This window comes from Globicephala melas, chromosome 11 (assembly GCF_963455315.2).
Source record: "Globicephala melas chromosome 11, mGloMel1.2, whole genome shotgun sequence".
In the NCBI taxonomy this organism is placed as follows: Eukaryota; Metazoa; Chordata; class Mammalia; order Artiodactyla; family Delphinidae; genus Globicephala; species Globicephala melas.
The window spans coordinates 97,029,275-97,055,559 of NC_083324.2; the positions used below are offsets into that span (position 1 = coordinate 97,029,275).

A 26,285-nucleotide genomic window follows, 5' to 3' on the forward strand; every position below is an offset into this window, starting at 1 on the left:
GTTTATACTTTCTATTTTGATAGATTTTTGCAAATTGCTCACCAGAGACCCTAATTACTGCCACCACCATGAATATCAAGTTTTAAACGTATAATTTAGTATGTACTCTTTTGGTAGCTGCTAGAAATTTAACTGCTAACCGTAATTACCTATTACAGGTAATTTTAAGCTTTAAATGGTAAGTAGTTCCATTATTATGTTGTGTTCCTTCTGTTAGTCTTGTGTGAATCTGTTGCACATAACGATAGTTAGATATGATCGTTATTTTTCAAACGCATTTCAACTGTAGAGGAATCCTTTCAGACTAAATCTGACGTAGAGCCCCCTATATTGAACGTGAAAGCCGAATTACTGTGCACAGGCGATGACGGTCTGCGGTTAGCTCACTGTTTATAAAAGACTGTTCCTTATTTCTGAGAGTTCTTTTTAGTTGTAAACAGACTCATTGGCATGTTAGGCTAAATCTTTGGCGTTTATAACTTGCTCTGCGTGAACTGGAGGCGCGCTGCCCTTAGGACGGGCTTGGTTCTCGAGGAGGTGGCGCCTTTGCTGCTTCAGATCAAGGAGCAGTTCAGCTCCTTGTTGTTCTGTTCTGGTGAGGTTACCGCTGCCCAGACTGTATTTCCTGACATTTTGAATAGATATGCTCTGAGGTAACCTTCACTCCTGTTGGCTTAAATAGTTTTTAACTTGCTTCTGGGTGATGATATGTGAGATATAGCTAACTCGGGATTTTTCTGCTGTTACATACAATGAAACCTCACGTGTCTAGAAGTCTTAGAACACAAATCATTCCATATAGCCAGGTCAACCACAAAGCTGAGATTTTTATCATCTTGAAGCATAGTACTTTTATCACTTTAACTATTTTGGATGGAAATCTTTAAAAATATATTCCACACTTTTCTGGTTTTTATAAAAAGTTTATTAAATGTTACAGGTCAATTTTCTTTATGAATTAGGAATTACTGAGAATGTAAAATTTTATGCTGTGGTGAAAATGGTGATGTCCTCAGGGAATTAGAGAGAAAAACGTGTTTCTCTATTTCAGATGCCCTCAGATACTGTCTGTTTCTAAGTTTCTGTATCTGTCTTCTTTTTTGTAAGGCTGATGCCTATCATTTCTTTCTATCTCATTTATCAGCATTTTCTTTAATTTGACTTTTAATATGGTATAGCTTTGGAAAACAGTTAACTAACCTGGTTAGAATTGTGTGTAAGTTAGGGCAAATAAATTCAGAATCAGAAGAGTTTTTCATGAATACTGCAGTATTTTTAAATGGACTTTGTGTTATGTTATTTTGGGCTGCTGTGTGTGTGTGTGTGTGTGCGCGTGCACGCGTGTGCGTTTTTTTTTTTTTTTTTTTGACCGCTTAAAGTTCTTACCATAAAGTTTTCAACTAAGTTTCAGGTAGATGCTATTTTCTGGTAGCTGACTTTTGTTTATAGGTAAAGATTACAGTGTTGCCAGTACAGGAATATACAAGCTACCCCTCCCTTTTTTTCCTTACTAATTGTGGAGAATGCAAGATTTCAAAGCAGTTATTGTTATTAAAGGTGGGAGACTGAGAAAGGATAGATAAAGTAGAGTGGCTTCCAGACCGCTTTTAAAAAATTTTCTTGAGGTATAGTTGATTTACAATGTTGTGTTTAATTTCTGCCTAAGCAAAGTGACTCAGTTATACATATACATACATATACATATATTCTTTTTCCTATTCTTTTCCACTGTGGTTTCACAGCATATTGAATATAGTTCCCTGTGCTACACAGGACCTTGGTGTTTATCCAACACACACACACACACACACACACACTCCCAATCATTCCTTCCCCTAACCCCCTTCCCCCTTGGCAACCACAAGTCTGCAAAACTCCTTGATATGAAAGCAAGACTAGATTTTCAACTCGGTTAGGGAATTGTCAGTCTTCACCTTCTTTTCACCTGGACTAGGAGGCCAAGCAGTGATATGTGTCATATGAAAAAGCTACTTGGATGTATATGTCTTTGGTAATAGTATTCTGAAGCTACAAAATAGAGAAACTGGTCTTTGGCAATGTCTTAATTAAAGTCTTGTCTTACAGCCAAATGGTAAATGGTGGAATCACGGGAAGATTGAGTTGAGTATGGGATTGGGAGGCGAGAACTATTACTTTTATTCAAGTTGCCTTGTATTGTTTGAATTATAAAAATCTGTTGCTAAAATCAGATTATTAAAATTAAAGATTTAAAACCCTAAATTGAAGAGGATTAAAAAGTGGTTTGATCTGCCTTCTAATGCATTGCTCATATCTGTATAATAATGCTTACCTTCTATTAAGCACTGTAGACACTGAGCTAGGAACTTGACATGATACAGATTTATTTATGAATGTAAATATTCTTTTCCTCATTTTAAAATTAAAATTTAACGTGGCCAGTCATGCAACTGGTAACAGGTGAACCAGAATTTGAAGCCAGGTTTATCCACTTCCCAAATCTTCATTTTTCTCTGTTGAGCTGTATGGCAACATGCTGCCTGGTGGGAAGTCGAACCTGGGCTGTTGCCTCATGGCACAGATCACAGGGTCAGCCAAGCTAATGACAGTGCTTCAATTAAAAAGAGAAGACTAATCTGTTAAACAACTTCTGAGCATGCAGGGTTAGTATCCTCTGTACTTATTAGAAATTAATTTTCAGCCAAAGCAAGGCATCATTTTGATGAAATTTATTTGCATTTTTCTTCTCTATGACTTTTCTCTTAAAATAAATAGTTTTGTAAAAGTTCCATGAAAAGAATTTAATGAACTCTTCATGTTTTATTCATCTTTTGAAGAATTACCGTCCATGAGGCCGAAAGGTTAAGAAGAAATGTTTTGAATTTTGTTTAACCTGTTTCCCAAACTTACTGGATCAGCAAACCCCATCCTAACCCTCTCTCCCCACCACTGTACTGCCTGCTCAGATCACATGGGTCTGCGGGACATATTTTAGGGGAATGTTTCACTATAACTGAAACTTCAGATTCACTTCTAACCTCTCGCCTTGGTGCTGAGGAACTTTAGATCAGATTGGCAGAAAAAACTTGCAGTAGTTGTTTTTTTTTTTTTTTTGTCTTGCAGAAGACCTTTAGCCATCTATGTAAAACTTCCTTGGAAAGATCTGATTTGCACTTCGTGATAGAAAAGCCATAGGTTTGGGTGTCAGCAAGTCCTAAGTTTGAGTCTACAATGTAGTAGCTCAGTGACCATGGAGAAGTAAACTTAGTGTTCTTAAGCCTTAATTCTTCATCTGTAAAATGAGAATCCTGTAACCTCAGAAGTAGATAAGATATACAAAACAACTAGCAGAAATACACCTTTCATAGATACTTAGAGCACCATGGCTTCTCCACCTTGCTTCTTCTCATCATGGCCCAGCTGAGAGAGAAGATAATGGGCGGCATTATGGGTGGCGGGAAAACACGGCTTCCATCTTTTTCCTGATAGCTCTCTCAGCATCTGAGTTACCAGTATTCTGAGTAACCAGGTGTCCTCCTGCTTTCATTAGAGCTCTGGGATTAGTAAGCCTTTTGGTGCTTTGTAGGTTTTGATGGTTTGCACCTGTCACAGTGCTTGTTTTTTAAACAGGACTTAGTCTGTGGCAAAACTTCTAGACACATACGTAGAATACTGAGGCAGAGATAGAAAGTTTTTTTTATACTGTCTTTTTGTTATTTAGCTCTTTGTGAGTTGACCAAAAGTTTCGTTCAGGTTTTTCTGTAAGATGTTACGGGAAAATCCGAACGAACTTTTTGGCCAACCCAATACCTATTCAAAGATAATAAATTATATTAAATTTATGCCTTTTAATTTATATATTGTTTCATCTTTATTGTTGTGTTACTCAAAAGAAAAAATTTGTCCTCATATAGAAATACTAAGGGACATCTCAAGATGAACTTAGATATTTGACACAGATGCTTTTGCCGTTTATTTGCTTTAAGTTTTGGAACTGAACCAAGAGAGAGTTCTTGAGTTGTCTTCCAGTGATTAATAATCTGTGATTCTTTTAATGTGGCCAAAAATATTTTGTGTGAGACATGCATTTTAATTTCTTAAAATAACAATTCTTTTGGCATGTATTCTTTAAACTTAATTTTTAAATTATATGCGATTAAATGGAATTTGTGGAGAAATAGAGGTATGAAAATTTACCTGGATTACGTTTGATTCTGTCATTTAAAATACTAGACATTTTTGAAATTTCAGAAATGTGCATGCCCATGTTCGGGCATAGTAAGAGAAGCCTTAGATGTTTCTAATATGTCATGTTCTTGTTGGACATTAAAACTATAAAGCAGTTTTGTCACTGTGACTTATAAGCCGATTGTTACACTGTAGTGAGCAAATATCAAAATATTTGTCTCTCTGCATAGAAAACTAATTGTCTGCAAAACGTCCCATGACTTTCAAATTTTCTTTTCTCAGATGCGTAATGACCATTTAATAGCTAGTGAGAAACAGCATATAATGCAGTGGGAGGATTTCATGAAAGAACAACACAGCAAACAGGCTGAAGTGGACGAAGAGCACAGAACAGCCATGGAGAGGCTGAAAGAACAATACGCCGAGATGGAGAGGGGCCTGGCAAAATACCCAGCCTTTGGAGAACTTGAGCCATAACAGTGACAGACTGATGAGAAAATACTGCCTCCCCTCAGAAACCGCTCAGCCTCTGCCTCAAGTTGAGCAGTGTATTCAGTGTCACTCTTTTGCAGAAAAAAGAAACTGCTACCGGAGTCTTAGCTGTTTCCTAGAAGAAGAATGCCACATCTTCCCAGTTTCAATTTCCTGTATCTGCCTGTATCTCTAAATGGGGAGAAGTAGGAGGAAAATGGTATAAACACGCTCTTTGTTAATGAGGATTGGTCTTAGTTTCCATTGATTATCTCGGAGAACTGTAAATACAGACTTCTTAGAAAAGTAATTTAATTCATTCTTATGCAGGGTTAATGTTACTTTATTATTGTGGCTCAGAAGGCCGATATGGTGGCTGCCTGTCAGAGCCTCCCTGGCTCTTGGAAGAGTGTGTACAGTGTTATTCCATGAGTAATGTACTGAGAAACAACTGTCCTGGGAGCAGAGACCACATTGAAGAGAGTCAAAACTTTGTCTCTGCTCTTCAAAGAGAGCCACGTTGGTCTCTGAATTGGCCTGTTAGGAGAAGTTGCAGATTTTGCATGGCAGCGTAGTGCCGTGTTTCACTGGATGACAAGACATGCTTGTTAAGTTTGTGGCCTTCCAGCACTTCATATTTTCAGCTTTTAAAATGTGCTCACAAGGAAAAGCTTACCAAAAATAGAGTTGACTTTTAACCTTTCCAAGAACCATAATCTTGCCCATAGATTTACCTCATTTTTACGTGTGTTTTGCTGTGGGTAAGCTTTGTAAGATAAATAATGTCTATACATGTTTCAGCTGTTTAATGAGTAATCAGCAAAATCTGCCAAGGCGTCCCTCTGGAACCATATAAAGATTCTGGCTCTGAGTACACCAGAAGTATTTGCCCACATGGCAAATGATCCATGTTAAATGTAAATCCTTTTTAGTGTTTAATGTCTGTTCTCATCAGCAGGTGTATTAAGATGAAACATGTACCAGTTCTGTCATCACTGTGATCTTTAAAACTCTGCATTTACCAATCTAATGAGGAACTAAGTTGATTTTTTATTTGCCATAAACCGAGCAGAATTAAATGCAATAATTTCAAGAGATTTATGGCAAATGAATTTGAGGTATGGATAAATCTTTCAGGTCTTTTTTTTTTTTCATTGCTCTTCAGTAAAGAAAGGCACAAGAAAGAAAATACTCAACTCTTGTGTTATCTCAGTGTTGCTACTGCAGAAAAGTGACAATGCTTGCTTGTGTAAATTTATGGCTTGCTGTCAAAGCTTCATTCTTGGCTGCATGTTGAAAATGTGATTAAAGTTAATAGAGGAGATGAAATAAGTATTTGAGATTTCTTTCAGTAACACTGAACTTCTGCCAACTCCCTCTGTCCGCTACTGTAGGCTTGACAGGTTCATCCATCATCCTCCGGTACCTGGACGAAAAAGAGCACTTGCTGACATTCAGGCATGTTGGAATTTTCTTAATTCTCTTTCAGTGGATGGAAAAAGAAAACATACTTCCCAAAATATCCCACACATGAAAAGGGAGGGGAACCTTAAATGAAAATTCCTTTTGTACCATAGGCAGTTTGGGGAGAGCCATTAATTGCCAATGCACCATTGAACAGATGCTGGAACCAGGAGATCAGGACTTTGTGTGATTAGGAATGGTTCCTCAACTTGTGCAGAGATTTCTGACAGTGTTTGTTCATCTCATATGAATAATAAATACTTTACCATATGAGTTTGTATATACTATAGGAGGATCTAAGAGACTTCTTAAACCAAAATGATTTAATGGACTTTTCGAGCTTTAAACATTGATACTAAATTCTTTCTTTGTGACTTTCTTAGCTGTTCAGTATAGCTTCTAAAAGAGAGGGTTGCTTTTCTTTCCCTTTACTATTTTTAGTAGTGAACACTTTCACTTATATTTCCCAGTTTTTAAATCACTTTTGATATGTGTTTTATTTATATATAGAAAGTAGCTTTAGTCGTTACATAACATACAGCGTTTCTGCTGCTGTGCTGTCAAGCAGAGAGAGTATGGATTCTGTGTGCCTCACTGGATTAGTTTCTAATGATCAAACGAAATCATGTTTGTCAACTTAAAGTGCTATAGAAATATTTGTTTTTAAATTCTAAGTATTTTTTATTTTTCATCATGATTTCTTTTTTGACTTATATATGTGGATTTTTTTTTCCATTTCCTAACATGTAGTTTTTTGCCTTTTTTTTTTTTATTTGCGGTACGCGGGCGTCTCACCGCTGCGGCCTCTCCCGTCGCGGAGCGCAGGCTCCGGACGCGCAGGCCCAGCGGCCACGGCCCACGGGCCCAGCCGCTCTGCGGCACGCGGGACCCTCCCGGACCGGGGCACGAACCCGTGTCCCCTGCATTGGCAGGCAGACTCCCAATCACTGCGCCACCAGGGAAGCCCTAACATGTAGATTTTTAAGTTCTGCTCTTATTATTGATTTCTGCTTTTATTGGATTGTGGTCCAAGTATAGATTCATATAAGACTTGAGATGTTAAAATTTGTTGAGATTTGCCATCTTACCTAAAATATGCTAAGTTTTTGTAAATGTTGTGTTAGTGCTTAAAAGTATGCATATTTTCCAACTGTTGGGTATTCATTAGACCAAACTTGTTAATTGTGTTGGTTAAATTGTCTGTTTTACTGTTCTTTTTTTCTTCTACTTGATCTTCCAGATTCTGATATGTGTTAAAATTTCCTACTCTAGTGGATTTTCTGATTTCTCCCTGTAATTCTTTCAGTTTTTATTTCATATATTTTGAAGCTTTGTTATTAGGTACATACAAGTTTAGAATTATCTTCCAAGTTTAGAATTGAATCTTATATTTGTAGTCACAGCCTCTATTTCTAGTAATGTTTTTGTATCAGTTTATATTGCTTTAAAATCTGTTTCTAAAAGAGAGATTTATACAGGCCACACCAGCTGGTTAATAATTTGTAGGGTATAAATTTCTTTATTCTTCTGTTGGACCTTTATATCATGTTTTCATGTGCCCCTTAAAAACTGTAACTAGATTTTTTTTCTTTCTATCTAATTATCTTTTAACTGGAGACTTTAATCCATTTTACATTTGTTGAAATTACTAATATATTAGGATTTATTTATACAGTAAGTCCACTACATATGAACCTTCAAGTTGCGAATTTTCAAAGATGCGAACGTGCATTCATTCTCCTGTCCAATCACGTAAGCTAGTTCACGTGTCTTTCATACATTGAACACCTTGCTGTGTAACACGAGGAGCTTACTAATAAAGACCTGACAGAATTGGAGGCCCAGAGAAAGGACGAAGAGAGACAAGAGGAAGAAGAAGAACAGAAGAGATTCACAACACAGGAAATAGCAAGGGGATTGTCTTTATTTAGAGGAGGCACTGTTAGTTTTTGAGCACAGGACCCGAATGTAGAACGGTACACGAGGGTTGCAGCAGCCATTCAGAATGCGATCCAGTGCTACCGTGTCATCTGTGACAGCAAAAAAAAAAAGAGCTCCTACCCGGACATCACTGGATCGTTTTTACAGGAGGGTAGGTAGAATTGAATCCAGCAAGGAACCAGAACCTGTGCCATCAGTGTCAGGCATGAGTGAAATTGCAGCTTGCCCTCCATCTCCTATTGCTGACGATCCTTCAGCTCTACCATCTCCCACCTCCTCTCCCTCCTCCAGTCAGTAACTCTTCTTGCCTGTTCACTCGATGCCAGCCCCGGTATCCCAGCTGTTGTACTGTACTACTGTACTTTTCAAGGTACTGTACTGTGAGATTAAAAATGTTTTCTTTATTTTTTGTGTTTGTTTTTTATGTATTATTTGTGTGAAAAGTATTGTAAACCTATTACAGTACAGTACTGTGTAGCTGATTGTGTTAATTGGGTACCTAGGCTAACTTTGTCAGACTTACAAACAAATTGGACTTAAAAATGCGCTCTCAGAATGGAACTTGTTCACATGTAGGGGATTTGCTGTACCATCTTACTGTGCTTTTTGTCCCACCATTTTGTTTCCTCACTGCCTTTGGGTTTTTTTTCTTTTCTTTTTCCACACTGAGTTTTGGTTTTGTTTTGTTTTGTTTTACAATTTTCCTCTACTAGTTTGAAAGGTAAAACTCAATTTTTATCTTTTTAGTGCTTACCATGAAATTTAGTTTGCATAGTTAACAGAATCTAAAGTTTATGTCTTTACTCTTATTTGAATATTAGACTTCTGAACAAAGTGATTGCTTCCCCTTAACTAATAAGTGTCTAGAATTTTAGTTTTATCTCAGTTTAACTCCAAAAACAGTTATTTTTTACAGTCAGTATTTGCTTATTATCCTTGAAAGTTATCTGGGTATACAATTCTAGATAGACAGTTATTTTCTCTCAGTATTTAAAGATATTGTTCCACTGTCATCTTGCTTCCAGTGTTGCTACTGAAATGACACTTGTCGGTCTGATCAGTATTTCTTTGTAGATAATCTGTCGTCTCCTTCAGGTTATGTTTAAGTTCTTTATCTTTCGCATTCTACAATCAAATGTCATTATACTACAGCATGTCTACTGTGGATTTCTTTTCATTGATCTATTCAGATTCACTGAGCTTCTTGAATCTGAGAATTAGTGCCTTTCATGAATTATGAGAAATTCTCAACTTTTACCTCTTTGAATATTGTACCTTTACATTCTTTGGATTCTCTCCTTTAGGAGATCAAGTTAGACTTAAGTGTTCCCATCTCACTCTGTTCTCCATATTGCTTTATCTCCATTTCGTATTTTCTATCTCATTGTCTCTATGTGTTGAATTCTGGATGATTTGTTTAAATGTGTCTTCTCACTGTCTTTAACCTATCAAGTTTTTAATTATGGGTATATTTTTTTCATTTCCAAAAGTGTTGTTTGGTTCTTCTTCAAACTTCCTTCATCATTTGGGGTAGTTCCATTATTCCCTCTTTTTCTTTTCTTTGAACATATTAAATGTACTTATTTTGCATTCTGCATATGATGATTTCTGTATTTTTCTCCTTTTTTGTGAATCTGAATCTATAGTTTGTTGTTTGTTGTTTTGTCTGAAACAAGTTTATGGTGACTTGTTTTCTGATGTGATCAGTGAATTTTCATTGTGAGTTTACATTCCTCTGAACTTTCTTTTCGGGAATTTTTGGTATGTTTTGTGTGTTTTGGTTTTTGGGTTTTTTTCCTAGCACCTCCATTTTGTTTCTTATGGCCCTCTAACCCTGGACCACTTCAAAGTCAGTTTTCACCTTGAGTTTTCCTCCACTCCCACCCTGTCACTCAGTGTGTGTGTGCTCACAGACACTTACAGGCAGTGTGAATTTCTTCCTCAAATGTATGCCAGTGTCAGGCTGTGATAAGACATTCCTAGAGATTTTTTTCATCCTTCACAGCTCTACTTGGAATAAGAAGAGAAACTTTAGGTGTTTTCCTAGTTCACTCACTGAGAGTGGTGCCCTTTGGGGATTCACCAATTGTACTGCAGTCCAGCTCAGTCCCTGTTGTGAGCTGAATTGTGTCCCCCAAAATTCATACGTTAAAGTCCTAACCAATGTGACTGTATTTGGAGACAAGGCCTATGAGGAGGTAATTAAGGTTGAGTGGGGTCAGAAGGGTGGGGCCCTGATCTGATAGCACGGGTGTCCTTATAAGAAGAGGAAGAGACAGTAGAGCACCCTTTCTCCACGTGCACACAGAGAAAAGATCATATGGTCGCAGCAGAAAAGGTGGCCATCGGCAAACCAGGAAGAGAGGCCTCAACAGGATGGAATTTTCCAGCACCTTGATCTTGGACTTCTTACCTCCTGAACTGTGAGAAGATAAATTTCTTTTGTGTAAGCTACCCCATCTGTGGTGTTTTGTTACAGTGGCCCAAGCAGACTAACACAGTCCCAGACGGTGATTCCTGCCCCCATGCAGGCACAGGTCCTTAAAACTGGGGTTCTTCTAGGCCACAGGGATGGGGACCTAGGACAGTTATCAGTTCCAGAGTCAAATTATCCTGTAGAATTTCACTTTTTCCCGATCTGCCTTCAGTTGTTTTCATTAATTTGCGATGAACTTAGCCATGAATAAAAAATACAGTTAACTAACACAACATTGTAAAGCAATTATACTCCAATAAGAAAAAAATAATAAAGTAAAAATAAATACAGTTAAACTTTTTTTCTAGCATTTTTGGTGTTCAGTAGCTATTGGAGATTTCTCTGTTCAAAAAGGTATGTTAGGTATATGTTGATTTTATTATATTCAAATTTCCCTCCCAAAAGACCTTGTCCATATTCTAGTATAAAGGATGATACCTTTTCTTTCAATCATTGTGCCTAATGTTCAATATTTTCTATTTTGTGTTTTCTTATTATCTGTGAACTAATTTGATTGTTTCCATTATTTCTATTGGATTCTTTTTACTATTCATGAGCTAATAAAAGCAAATAAGAGTATAGCAGTCTCATTTTGAACCTGTATAACTCTTATCTGTATATTTCATTTTGGATTTCTTTTTTTTTTTTTCTTTTTAGGGCATTGTTGTATATAGTTTGTGAAAACATCCCGGGTCCCTATTATGAGTATATAGATAGAAGTAGATTTGTGGTATTAAACCCAAGGTTTCATGAAAATCTGGAGGAATCACAAATGCCTCCAATATGCATTGTGAATTCTCTTTTTTGTTTCTGTCACACATAGGCTTTCAATCTGAACACTTCCAGTCTCCGTAGAGGTATTATTTATAAGTGAAACTTTTGACTATAAGAGAAGTCAGTGTCATCTGCAAATAGAGTTTTACTTCTATGATATTGTTTATCATAGACTCCATCGAAGAAACTTACAACTAATAAATTCAGTAAACTTGCAGGTTTCAAAATCAATATACAAGGACCTGCTGTGTTTCTATTCACTAACAATGAACGATTGAAAAGAGAAATTAAGAAAACAATGTCGTTTACAATTGCATCAAAAAGAGTAAAATACCTAGAAATAGAGGTGAAAGATTTGTACACCAAAAACTACAATATATTGATGAAAGATATTAAAGAAATAAATGGAAGATATTTCATGCTCATGGATTGGAAGGATTAATATTGTTAACATGTTCATACTACCCAAAGCAATCTACAGATTTAGTGAAATCCCTATCAAAATTTCAATGGCATTTTTCACAGAAATAAACAATACTGAAGTTTGGAACCACAAAAGAGCCCAAATAGCCAAAGCAATCTTGAGAAAGAAGAACAAAGCTGGAGGTGCTTCCTGATTTCAAACTATATTACTAAGCTACAGTAATCAAAACAGTATGGTATTGGCATAAAAACACATAGACCAATGGAACAGAGCCCAGAAATAAACTCATGTATATGGTCAGTTAATTTATGACAGAGGAGCCAAGAATATACAGTGGGGAAAGGACAGTTTCTATAATAAATGGTGCTGGGAAAAGTGGACAGCCACATGGAAAGGTTGAAACGACACCTCCATCTTACACCATAAAACTAGTAGAAGAAAACAGGGGGTGAGCTCCTTGACATTCGTCTTAGCAGTGATTTTTTGGTTATGAAACCAAAAGCAAAGGCAACAAAAGCAAAAATAAACAAGTGGGACTATAGCAAATAAAAAGCTTCTGCACAGCAAAGGAAACATCAACAAAATGGAAAGGTAACCTACAGAGTGGAAGAAAATATTTGCAAATTATATATGTAATAAGGGGTTAATATCCAAAAAATATAAAGAACTTGTATAACTGAATAGACACTTTTCCAAGGGAGATAAACAAATGGCCGACAGGTACATGAAACATGCTCAACATCACTAATCATCAGGGAAATGCAAATCAAAACCATGATGAGATATCACCTCACCCCTGTTGGGATGACTGTCATCAAAAAGAAAAGAGATAGCAAGTACTGGTGAGGATGTAGAGAAAAAGGAACCCTCATACACTGTTGGTGGGATTGTATTGGTGTAGCCTCTATGGAAAACATCGTGGAGGTTCCTCAAAAAAATTAAAACTATAACTGGTATATGATCGAGCAGTTTCACTTCTGAGTATATATCCAAAAGAAACAATCACTATCTGGAAGAGATCATCTGTACCCCCATGTTCATTGCAGCATTATTTACAATAGCCAAGACATGGTAACAACCTAAGTGTCCATCAGTGGATGAATGGATAAAGAAGATGTGATATGTGTATATATACACATACAACGGAATATTACTCAGCCACGAGAAGGAAGGAAACCCTGCCATTTGCAACAACATGGATGGACCTTGAAGGCATTATGCTAAGTGAAATCTGTCAGAGAAAGAGAAATACTAAATGATGTCACTTCTATTTAGAACCTAAAACAAACAAAAACCTCATAGAAACAACAGATTGGTGATTGCCAGCGGCAGGGGTGGGTGTGGGTAAAATGGGTTGGGGGGCGTCAAAGGATACAAGATTTCAGTTATAAGTTCTGGGGATGTAATGTGCAGCATGGTGACTGTAGTTAACAATATTGTATATTTGAAAAGTACTAAGAGCGGATCTTAAAGTTCTCATCACAAGAAAAGAATTCTAGATCAAATTCTTGACTTTTATGAAATTGTCCATATTTTTTAAATTACAATTCTTCAGAGAAGCAATTTTGTAAATATTTTTAAGGCTTCTATAGTGAGTCCCTTAAAACAGAATTTGTAGAGAATCTGAATAGAAAGCCATAAGTTAAATTTTTTTTTTTTTAATTTCATGTACTCTGAAATGCTTAAGCAGCTTTGGAGATGTATCTTTTTTAGAAAAATAGTTCATAAAATTACAGTGAGGTTGTGATCACACACACAAACCTTATGGGGTCCATTGTATATTGAATAAATTTATTTTAAAATTAATTATACGTCAAATAATTTATTAAGATGGAAACTATTTAATTTTACTAAGAAAAATGTTGACGCTAAAGAATTTGTTTTTTACTCGGGATCTAAAATTTGTAGCTAAAAACCAGCAGGTGTCACTGTGATAACAGATTTTTTTTTTCCCCACTAAGCAGTTTTGTGTAGATGGGTGCATACCATCTGTGAACAAAAATGTGTAAGAAATAATGAAAGTGAGTTATATCCTGAGCAAAAATGTCAAAATTTAAGAAAGCATATATATAGTATCCCTGGAGGGTTAGGAGTACTTTTGAGAATTGTTATTTTTTTCCTAACTTTCTTCATGTTTCATACATACAGATTTATAAATTATATTATTGATGTGAAGGTACTATTAGCAGTAAAAGTACAGCAAAAACCCCTGGTGAGGCTTTGGACTTTATCCTGAAGTGTAGAATAGTACACAATTCATTAGGTTACATCTTGTGTAGCCAAAATCAAGTCAAGAAACAGTGCATTCCCCATAATGTTTTTAAATGGATTTGGAAAAAAACCTTGGTCCTTTCCTCCAAATTATAGTTTTATAACTTCCAAATTAATTTTTAGAGACAAAAATACGGTAATTGGTGGAAAATAATAGTAGGAATTAAAGAGCTGGTTGTCAGGGTATCTTTTTCCCACCAACTATGGACGCCAAAGTAGAATTCAATACACATTTATTCATCGAAGCATTGTGCTGTGTCTGGACTGTATTCCAAGAGAACTAGAGTCAATAATAGCACTCCATCTTAATGGAATTTATGATCAGTTTTGCACATGTAATAACGAAATAGAAGAACCAGGACAATAGTATTACACAGTATCATATCAAAGACGATGCTCTACCAGGAAAACAGTTTATGATTAAGCGAATTCCTAGTAGGAACTATCTTTGTAAGTTATAATCAAAGAATCATTAGTAATAAAGATAAAACTTGAATTCAGTAGGATTTGGAGAGTGAGAAGAATGGCAGAATATCCGGTTCAGTTTAGTGCATTAAGCATTTATGAAGCACCTGTGGTCCAGCCACTTCGTATTCCTAGATAAATTGTAGGGATTTTTAAAAAATGCATAAAGCTCAATTTCTGCCCTTGTTTATCAAAAATGCAAATGAAATTACTGGTAAGTTCGTACAATAATTACTAGGCTTCTTTGGTGTTGAAAATATCAGAGAAGACTGGAAATTGGAAAGTGCACTTGTTTGAGAGTCAAAAGACCTAAGTTTCAGTTATGCTTCCATCGCTAAATTTACAGACTTAACATCACTTAGACAATTTTCACATCACTTCCAACTTTATTAATTTGTGCATAGCCTGTAGGTTAATGAGACTGTGTGGCACAATGACAGTATGACAGGAAGGTTGCGCTATAGACTCAAATGTGTGACTGATAGAGGAAATTGCTACCCTGCGCGTGGGTTTTTGAGAATGTGACTGAAAATAGCAATTCCTAGTCTAGACAGGGCAGGGATAGCGATGAAGATCTCAGTTTGGAATTTAAGATTGTGAGAATTTTTAACATCCATATATAGGTATGTCTATGCACTGTTTATATTTCTTATGACAACAAAATTTAGATAATCAGCCCTGTTGCTTTTTTATATATAATCATAATTGTTAGCCCAAGTGACTGAATTTTTTTGCTTTTGAGAACAGCATCACTATTAGGAAGAGGAGAAAGATGTTAAGATATCTTTATCTTCTAGATAAATATTTTGCTTTTATACATTAGTGAGAAAATACTATGGGCTTTTATTAGGCAGCTAGGCCTATTTAAGGATTTCCCATTTCCTTTCCCAGTAGATTAAGTTATTCAAGGACAAAGAATGTGTTTTGTGCTGTTCTCTATCCCATGCTTAGAACATGTGCTGTGTGTTAAAAAAAAAAAAAAGTTCTCTCCATAGTATAAGGCTACTAATGAGTTTGATTAAGTGAGGTTTGAATTACCCTTGCTATTTTTGTTACATTTGTGTTTCACAGTGGATGAATATGAAGGTAAAGACTAGATGAACATGTTCTGTTATTTTTAGTCTACACCATCAGGTTTCTGGTCTGTCACCTAGCTTATAATATTTGCTATTTCTCTCAGGAAAGCTTTTAAGATAAACTATATACTGTGAAAGTAGAAAGTTGACATCTTTTGGAAAACACAGTGACTCCCAATTACCAAATAGATATCTGTTTGGGAATGAATCTTCGGATAGAAACAATGATGTACATAGTGATCAGGCTTTTCTAGCCACAAAGACTGTTGTGTCTCAAAGTATTATAGTACCAGCATCAGGACCAGTGATGTAAGCTAGTAATCAGCCACTATATTGAAGGCCTTTTTTTTTTTTTTTTTTTGAGAGATGTATTTAGAGTTTCAACTTGTGGAAGCTGGACTGCAGCTCTGGAAGCAGTATTGCCGGGTAGGAACGGGGGTGGAAGAATCCATTCCTGAAGGGAGGCTTCTTTGGTAGAGGCCGAATCCTCCCTCATCCCCAGTTCCGGCCTCTCTCCAGTCTGCTTTCCTTGCTGTTGTTACACTTACTGCCTTGAAACAGAAAGTTCTCCATCCCACTTCCCAGTGAAGTATCACCGTTTCTTATCTGGTGCTAAAGAGATGTTCAAGTTTTTTAAATGACTTGTTGAGATTAAGTAGTAGATGAGAGAAGCATCCCTCTTCACCACCAACACACACACACGTTTTTAATGTACTTAGGTGACAGTGATAGTTCTTTAAATGCACCACCGGGTAAAAGGAACCTCCATTTGCAGATTCAGTGAGCTCCCATAACGTTTCGTCCCTGGCCCTCTTAAGGTGGGACGTCCTGTGAGCCGACCAGTTGGCTGTGAGTTTGCTACCCATAGGCTTCCACTGGGGCTGGAGAAGTGACAGGGGGCTGGGGGGAGCAGCCCCCAGGGTTTATTTTCATTTCTTTTCTTCTTTCTTGCCTGAACTGATCCCGCCATCCCAGACATGGGTTACCATGAAGTGAGTCAGCGCTCTTGGAGGTGCCAGGTCCCACTGGTGGTCTACACGCCGGAGAGGATGACAAAACGCCTTCCTCTCGTCCGTATCGGATACACGTGTTTGTGTGTATCTCTTGTATCGATTCTGCGTTTATTCTCTTATCATCTCATGGAGGTATTTCATTAGGGACACAGAGTAAGACAACACTTGAATCCTGGAATGTGTGGACATTCCTAATGTTAATCACCCAAAAAAGTGGTGATTCTTAGGGCCAGGCAGGTGTGGAAACCTCTCTCTCCCCTCCTGTCCCCTCCCCCCACGGTTCATCTGGAATTTTGGAAGTCTAGGCACACTTGATAGCAGCCTTAGTGGGTAGGGGTTACAGATGACCTCTGCCTCGTGTGGAGGTGGTCAGGGAGTCTTTGTAGGAGGGCCTGGGCCAAAGATGAGTGAGTTATGCTTTATAAACCAGATTATCTGGTTATATTTTGTGACTCTTCACATTTTGTGACCCCCAGTCTTTAGTGAAACCCTTTTTTCCTAATGTTCCAACATGATCTCCGCTGTGTGGAGGGAATTAAGGAAGGAGCTGACCCCCAGTCTCAAACATGCTTGGTGGTGACAGCAGGGAGAGGGCAGAGAGCCCCAAGGGGGAGGCGGGTGACGCACCTGTGAGGTCTGGTTTCCATTGCCCACCTACATTCGATTTTAGTAAAGAATAGGACAAGTTCCTTTTTAAGTGTTCGGAAAAGGAAAACTCAAGGCTACAGCAAGTGAAAAGTAAGAGGCAATAATGCATAGTTGCTGTGGCCAGCGGACTGGCTGAGCCAAGTCTAGGTCCCCATCGTATCTTAAACACAAAACAAAACAAAACTTTGATTAATTGTGTACAGAAGAAAAATGCGTGTTTCAAACATTAGTTATAATCAATTAAACTAGTTTTATTTCCATTTTTTAGAAGATGAAAAAATAAAAACTTAAAAGATTATGCAAAATCCTTCATTTAACATATTACAAGCGTGTTAGAACTGCCTCCTAAACCCAGGATGCCCCCCATCCGCCAGGCTCCACATTTACCCTTTAACTGCTGCTCCGCCCCTCTGCTCACATTTATAGCAGAATGCCTGGAAAGAACTTACCTTACCTTGTATGCTCCCCTGAGCCCATCCCAGCCCCTCCTTCAGTACCACTCCTCCACTGAAGCCCCTCTTACCGAGGTCACCAGAAGCCTCCATCAGGCCAAATCCAGTGCTCGGTCCTCGGTTCATGTTACTCTATCAGCAGCTGACACAGTTGATCCCTCCCTCCTTCTAGAGACGCTGTCTTCACCTGGGTCCCTGACGGCCACACAGTCCTGCTTTGCCTTCTCCCCTCTGTGGGCCTCTCTTCCAGGCTCTGATTGTTGCTGTGCCTCACAGATTTCCAGCCTGTTCTCTTCCCTGCAGCCCCGTCCCATGCTTTTCTCGACACCCAGTTTATATCTCCAGCCCTGACTTTCGCCCTCATATATTCAGCTGCCCGATTAGCACCTCCACTTAGGTCTCTAGAATGTACGTCAGACTTCGGTGTCTGAAGAGACCTTGCTGCCCCTTCCTCTCAGACCTGCTCCCCCAGGCTTCCCAGCTCTGTGTACAGCACCACTGTTTATCCAGTTGCTCGGGTCAAAATCCAGGCATCAGTTCTCACCCCACGCCCGACATCCAATCCATCAGTTAGCAACTTGGCTCTGCCTTCGTTATCCCCGGTCTAACCACCAATTCTTACCACCTCCACGCCTGCAATTCTGGTCTCAGCCACCGCGGTGTTCTCCGTGCACCGCCGGTTCTTACCGTCTCCTTGCTCATCCTCTTGCTTCCCCCAGCCCTACCCAATCCATTTTCCACGCAGCAGCCATGGATCCTTTAGAAAGCACGGAGCAGATCTTGTCACTCACCGACTTAAACCCTCTAATGACACCCTCTCCCGCTCAATAAAATCCAAGCCCCTTTGCATGGCCTGCGAGGTCCTGTTGCTGTCACGTTTCATCTCCCTCCCCGTACACCTCGCTTAGTTCCATCTGGCCACGCTGGCTTTCTTGCTGATCTTCAAACACACCTGAGCTCATTTCCACCTGGGAGCCTTTGCCTGACGTGCTCTTCCCTCAGATCCCACCGAGATTCCCTCCCTCTCTTTCCTTAGCTCTCTGTTCAAACGCTCCCTCCTCCAAGAGGCCTTCCCTGACCACTCAAGCCTTAAATAGCACCCTCCCATTGGTATTTAATGTTTCGCTGACTAGAACATAAGCCCATGAAGGCAGGAACCTTGTCTGCCTTATCCATTCTATATTCCCAGTACCTGGCATGTGGGACTTACTCACTGGATGGATGGATGGATGGATGGATAGATATGCTATAGTCTTTGAACCTGTATTTCTTTACACCTGATTTTTTTAAGGTATAATATGAAAGAACTGAGGTATTTCTTAAACTTAATTCTACATTTAGTAATGGATTTTTAAAAATCATTTAAAGATCCTTAAGCTTTTGAATGACAATGCTAGGCATTAGACATTCCATAGAAATAGTTTCCTCTTTATTGAAGTATCATATATAGCACTGCAGCATACTGTTCCAGGGAAAAATAAAATCTCTCTACAGAAACTACTGGAAACTAAAGTTGAATTATAATAGAACTATGGTGTTTCTATTAAAAATACTTAGACTCTAACCAGAAAATGTTTGGTGCTTCTCATTTCATTACCAAACCATCCAAATAATAATCTCTATGAAGAGGAGATAAGATCATTGTATCGTAACTGAATCGGACAGAAGTGTCTGAGAACCACCAGAGGTTCCCAGAGGTGGGATAGTTGAGGGGTAAGAGTGTCCACTACGAGTTCAAATTCCACCTCTGCTACTTATTAGCTAGGTGACCGTGGGCAAGTTACCTAAGCTCTCTGTGCCTCACTGTCCGCATCTGTAAAATATGGGTAGTAAAAGTACCAAAACCTACCTAGTTTGTTCTGAGGATTAACTTCGTTAACTTACGTCATATATTTTAAACAGAGCCTGGCGTATAAGTGCTGTATTTAACGTTTGCTTTTATAACAGTTGTATTATCATCACCATCTCTTCTAGATGTCCATTTAGGAACTTACTCTTTGTAATCCACCCATAGAAAGGTTGATAGGTCGTGATCATAAGTAGCTTAAGCTTCTTAAAGAGAAGTCCATAGCAGCTCTCTCTTCTTGGAGCACTTAGCTAGATCAGACTGCTTCCTGTGATCCTAAAATACATATTAAAGCCAAAGAAATACTAGTTTTCTAACCCCTTAGATGGCACATCCATACAGCTGGTACCACAAATGATGTCACATGTCAGGAAAACCAGCTAATATATTCCACAGACTCATAGGTACTTCTCAGGATGAAATGTGTTTTACTTCTAGTTCCCAGGCTGGTCTTTGATTCAGACCCAAATGAGAGAAAAATCAAGCCTTTCACATAGGTCTCTGCTGAACCCATTTTGATAGCACTTAATTTATTGGAGTTATTCATTTGCCACATTTAGTAGTATTGGTGAAATTCCTCATTTCTCAAAACAAGTTTTGCTTACACCCTTTCAAAAGCATGTTATTGGGATGTGGGTAGGTTGTCTGGGGCCAGTCTCTTATCTAGAGACCAGATTCAAAAAGTCTGAGTTCAGCGAAGTGACTTAGGCTGCACGCTCTTGTTTTGTTTAATAAGCATGTACGGGTCTGGCTGAAACGCAGTGCTCTCCCCACTAGGAACAATGCCATACACATCATTTCCTGCAATAATGGAGTTGGAAGGCGATTATCTACTCACAAAACAGGCTGAAACAACAGTTCCTGATATTCTTCTCAAATACTTTAACTTCCCAAGGAATCCGGAAAAAATAATTCCATGAGACAGTGTTGTGAATGAAGGTATGACATTTCAGTTTCCTTCACTGGAACCCAGTGACCAGCAGAAATGAATTACTACCCACTTGGCGTTACTGAGAGGGGCTCTGGCTGGGTGAGTTGTCTATCTTTGCTTTGGGACCCCTGTACTTGTGAGAGGATGGCCATGGGTTCCTTTTTGTCCATTTATGGGAACCATCCTAGAGATTACCTGCAGTTTCTGGAACTAATTTTATGACATTGTTTCCTTTTACTCCTAAAGAGAATTTGAGACTTCTGTTTCAGACTTTCTGGACAAGAAATGTATACTTTCTAGCAAGAATGAGGCTACATGTTGTATAGTAGTGTGAGAGCTTTTTAAACCCTGCGGCTCCTTTATCTTAAATATGGGATGGTAAATATTCATAATAAGAGCCTTCTTCTCTGTGACCCTTAACCATCCAGGCATCGCCCAGGTAGCCTAATGATGTGCCTATGACAGAAAGGAGTGATTAAGATGAAAGGTTTAGACACTGTCTTCTGGAATTTTCATGTGAAGGAAAACTTTGCAACAAATTATTTCATCAGGGATGCACACATAGGTTTTCTTCACGTCCTGAGACAAAATTGGGCACAGTCATTTGGCTGCCAACGTAGGATGCCAGTTGTAAAACTCTGAAAACTTCCAGGAGATTGCCTGCTTTGAATTTCATCTGCATATTTGACTTTGTGTTGACATACCCTCCCTACTAAATAAAAGGTATAATATATTGTGTGCAAGTGTCACTGGGAGGGACAGTCAGCAGAATGAAGAGAAACCTGAGACACTGTAATTACCCAGGGAGGTTATAGAAGCTCCGGAAGTTTGTCACAGAAACGTAGACTGTCTTCAGGCCGCTTGTTTGGGTTTCATAAATCTTCTCCCTGCCTGGAAGCTTAGGTATTGATTTAGTGTCTTCTCATTCAGATACATCAAGTCAAAGTGTTTGACATATTTCTCTAAGGAAATAGATAACTTTTTAAAACGTAGTATGAAATTGGCATTTAAAATTGTTTCTTTCTGATTGTATCAGAAATTGGCCAGTTCTTCACAAATAGTGGAAATAGCTAACCTGAGACTTTCTTCCTTTAAGACATCTTTCCCTTTAGCCCGGCCCTTACTTGACAGTGTAGTTGGCACCCTCCATCCGGCTCCTGAAGTCCACATGTCCACACCACCCTCCATCCGGCTCCTGAAGTCCACATGTCCACACTGTGGACTTTCCTTTTGACTCCCACCAGCGCTGTTCAAGTCAAGAGACTCAAATTGAGAAACTGTAGGTGGAAATGGGTCAGATTGTTTTGGTAAAAAGGTAACAGGTAAAACTCAAGGTCTAGCGAAGGGTCCAGGATGAAGCTAAGCCTGACAGGAGGACTTGGGCCCTCACGTGGTGATGGACGGGAAGCAGCCACGTGCAGTTCTGGGACGTGGTTAAGGTAGGCCCTGCGGGTGGAAAAGGGCCAGGCGAGGTCTTGGCACCCTCTTCCTTCTGTGGCGTCTGCTGGGCCGGATTTCAGTGGTCTTAGGCATAGTTCAGGAGCTTACGGAGAATAGACCGTGTCTGGAGCCTTAAGTCAGTTGCCTTGGCTGTTTGGCTCTCGTTCGTATCAGTGGAGTCATTTCTGGCTTCTTATCTTGGCTCACTCCCAGGACTGGCTTAACACAATAGTTAGCCAATTCTATAAATCCCAGTTACCTTCATCGTCTTTCTAACGACCGCAGAGGGAAATCACCAGCTGTGAAAAATCAACACATGGATGGAACACTTAAATCCTAACGGCTGCGGTATATATCTAAGGATGGACGCTATTAATGTTTTCTAGTATCAACATGATTTCCTTGGTAATATAGCAGTTCAGTAAGATGTATCCGTTAAGTTCCAGTTTGTTCGTTTTCAATTCATTTTTACCCGTCGTGCTGGATAAACAATAGATTAAGAATCTGCATTTACCATGATACCGTTTTTATAAGCACTTTGAAATACAGAATGAAATTTTTCTAAAGCGAAATCTGTCTTAGACTGTATCCAGGGGCTGCATCGCTAATCCAGTCCACATTTATCTCGTTCTTGCGATGTACTTTGCAGAGAACAGGGGATGTAACTGAAGTATATGTGGCTGCTACTTATGAAAGACTTCAGGTGAAAAAACAAAAACTAACTTACATGAAATGGTTGGAAAACAATTTGAAACTAAATTTTAGACCTCTTGGGTTGTACAGGAGGAAGAGACCACGGTGGGCTGACGCAGTTCATTCCATCTTTCAAGGACCCTTCATGGAAGAGGCAGGATGTAAAAGATGAGGGGAATGTCATTGGACAGAAAAGAAGAGAGAGAGAAACGTTTAGGAGCCTCTTTTGGACGCCAGGCTCTTTGATAGTAGCGTCGTATACGTGATCTCATTAATCCTGCTGAGTAGACATTTATATCCCTGTTTATACATGAGAATATTAAGGATTAGAGAGGTTACATAGCTTGCTTAAGCTCGTATAACTAGAGGGTTGCTAATGAGTAGCGGTTAAGGTTATTGGCTCTGAATTCCAGGACTTTTTGAATTTGTATCCCATCCCGTCTGCCGACTGGCTATGCTTAATGTCTGAACTGCAGATTCTTTTCACCTGTAAACTGGGGACAATAACAACAGCTGCCTCGTAGATTTAGTGTGATGAAAAAACTAATGAGACGAAGAACTTGGCGGTTTCTGACACACTGTACCTGCTCAATAAATGTTTTAAAAATATATATAGAAAGAATGTGAGTGAGATTCATACCTACTCTTGTCTGACTCCAAAGCCTATATACCCTGTATTATGTGACCCTGCAGAGGGAGCAGGTAGAAAATTCCAGAGAGGAGAAGAAGTACAAGCAATGTGTCTGCTAAAGAAAGGTGAAGTTCTCTTCATGCCTGACGTAAGGTCGGGTTGGTGAAGTAATGGCACAGCGATGGGATAAATCGGGTGGACGCTGATTCTGGAGGACCTCAGAAGCTGGGCAGAGGGTTGAGGCTGGAGGCCACAGAGATCCCGAAGGCCGGCGAGCTGGCGGATGGGGCTGAGGGTGTGGCTGTCAGCAGTGTGGGTGGTGAGGGGGATAGTTCTGGGACTCCGCTTGTGACGCCACCAAGGAAGGCGTGAGGTCACATGGCCCCGCACTGGGGGAATAAAGAACAGGAAGAAGGGCCACGTGGGAGGATGCTGGCCCGGGTGTCACCACCTCGCACAGCTGGCAGCACAAATGGGGGGCGCTCAGTGCCGCCCTCCCTGCTAGGAGACCCCATCCCGCTGCCAGTGCCCTGGCCCTGGCTTCCCTGCTGTGGACCTGACCTCCCTGATGACCTCCCTGACCTCTCTGACCTCCCTGACCTTCTTCACCTACCTGACCTCTCTGACCTACCAACGCTACAGTCAGCTTTAACTAGAGATGATTTTGTCTTGATTAAGAGAAAAAGTCAACAGTGTTTTATTCTAGATAATCACAAAATGAATGAATGAGAAAAATATAGTATACCAGAGAGTCCCTTCGAGTATAATCTTTTGCCTTCAGCGAGCTCACGTACTGTTTTGTTTTGTTTGTTTTGTTTTAAGCCTCACATTACTGTTTTAATGCCTACCTATAATTTATGGAAGATTTAGTAAAGTGACTACACTGCTCAAAAGACCTGACATTTCTAATTTTACATCCCATTTTTTACACTTTCACCAGATAAGTTCAGTTTGAGTACAGTAATGCTCAGCCTTTCCTTAGCAGTGTAGCCGAGTGGTTCTGCCTAATAGGTCTTATGATTATCTACAAAGGTTAATATCTGAAGATAAAAAGAAATCAAACTGAATGTTTCCTGAGCAAATCCTTTGTTAATTAGACTAAAAGCTGGCATCTGTAGGCACAGGTATTGCTAACATATCAAAGGAGCCCAAGTCTTGCAAATTAATAACCATTGTATGTTCAGCCAGTGGTTGGAATGAAAACATATAAGAATTGTAGTAATAACAGTAATAATTATATCATGTTAGGAAAGAGTATATCCAAATGATTAAGAATATGGGATCCCGGGCTTCCCTGGTGGCGCAGTGGTTGAGAGTCCGCCTGCCGATGCAGGGGACACGGGTTCGTGCCCCGGTCCGGGAAGATCCCACATGCCGCGGAGCGGCTGGGCCTGTGAGCCGTGGCCGCTGAGCCTGCACGTCCAGAGCCTGTGCTCTGCAACAGGAGAGGCCACAACAGTGAGAGGCCCGTGTACCGCAAAAAAAAAAAAAAAAAAAAAAAAAGAATATGGGATCCCCAGAGAGTCATGGGGTCGAGTCCTGACCTCACTCCTCTTTAGCTGAATAAACTTTGCATGTTGTATCATAAATCATAGTTTACAAAAAACCTTGCTCACATGTTTATTTATCTGAACCGGTCAGTTCTGGGAGGTAGGCAGGAAAGGGGTTAGTATTCTCATCTGACGTAAGAACTGAAGTTCAAAGAGGCATTAAGTAACTTAACTGAAGTTAATTAATGACAAATCCAAGACTCAAAATCTGGTGCTTTTTCCTCTACATCGTTCAGCTGCACAGACCAAAAACAAGACAGTGAAGGAGCCCCGACTTTCCTGAATATAAGAGCAGGTCCCTCAAAGTGAGAGAGTGGCATGGACATATATACACTACCAAACGTAAAATAGATAGCTAGTGGGAAGCAGCCGCATAGCACAGGGAGATCAGCTCGGTGCTTTGTGACCACCTAGAGGGGTGGGATGGGGGGGTGGGAGGGAGGGAGACGCAAGAGGGAAGAGATATGGGAACATATGTATATGTATAACTGATTCACTTTGTTATAAAGCAGAAACTAACACACCATTGTAAAGCAATTATACTCCAATAAAGATGTTTAAAAAAAAAAACAGGTCCCTGATAGCAGTGGCTTCTGAGGGCCGGCCCACAGACAGTGATGATGCATGACAGCATTTTCCTGTCTGTGTCATTCAGACTTGAGGGCTGATGGTGAAGTGAGAAAATGTGGGGCAGAGTAGGGAGCTTTAAAGAGTTAAACTTATTCAATTTAAAGGACTGCCTTTTACTCTAAGGTTACATCTTTCCTACTTCTGGGTGTTAAAATAGTCTTATAAAATGATGACAGAACATAGTAATTTTTTTGTTGTTGTTGTTAACATCTCCACTTGATGTAATAGAACTTTGGCAAAACCATATTGGTTGACAAACTTTGTTTTAGAAATTTTTTGAGTCCAGAATTTGAGAATCAATGCTCTAGCGTGATTGCATTATTTTATGTGTTAAGAGTGTAAGTTTACAGTGTTATTTAGTTATCTACATTAAGCCATAAAATCAGGCACTTGGATTTTTATACACATTGAATTTTCTCTTTCTTTTTTATTGTCTAAGTCAGTGATTCTTAGCTTTTTTGGCAGCAGTCACAGACCGCTTTGAGAATCTGATGAAAACTGTGGATTCCTCTCACTACCCCACCCTCAAAAAGCACACGCACAATTACCAGTACAAAGTAGTTTGCAAACTTGGCAGTACTGAAAATAAGGAGCCTCTAGGCGGCGCTAGTCTGTTTGATCATATATCCCATTCTGTTTTTTTCATCTTGTTCGTTTTGCTCTGTTAGGTATTAGGGCTTATACAGGGGACGTTGGTTTCACAAGAGACAGGGTAGGGCTTCCCTGGTGGCACAGTGGTTAAGAATCCACCTGCCAAGGCAGGGGACACGGGTTCAAGCCCTGGTCCAGGAAGATCCCACATGCCCCAGAGTAACTAAGCCCGTGCGCCATAACTACTGAGCCCACGAGCCACAACTACTGAAGCCCACGTGCCTAAGCCCGTGCTCCACAACAAGAGAAGCTACCACAGTGAGAAGCCCAC

General features: G+C 39.4%; 1 protein-coding gene across 6 annotated transcripts in view; it reads left to right on the forward strand.

Annotated features, from left to right (window-relative positions):
- Positions 1-26,285, forward strand: part of BLOC1S5 (biogenesis of lysosomal organelles complex 1 subunit 5) — a 107,007-nt gene that overhangs the window by 33,494 nt on the left and 47,228 nt on the right. Inside the window, exon 5 of one of the 6 annotated variants that reach the window (XM_030881468.2) lies at positions 4,450-11,109. The exons of the other annotated variants lie outside the window; for them this stretch is intronic. Within the exon in view, the coding sequence (XP_030737328.1) occupies positions 4,450-4,644 (195 nt within the window). The 3' untranslated portion in view covers positions 4,645-11,109. Of the gene's footprint in view, positions 1-4,449; positions 11,110-26,285 lie in introns of those variants that run through there. 6 annotated transcript variants of the gene reach the window in all.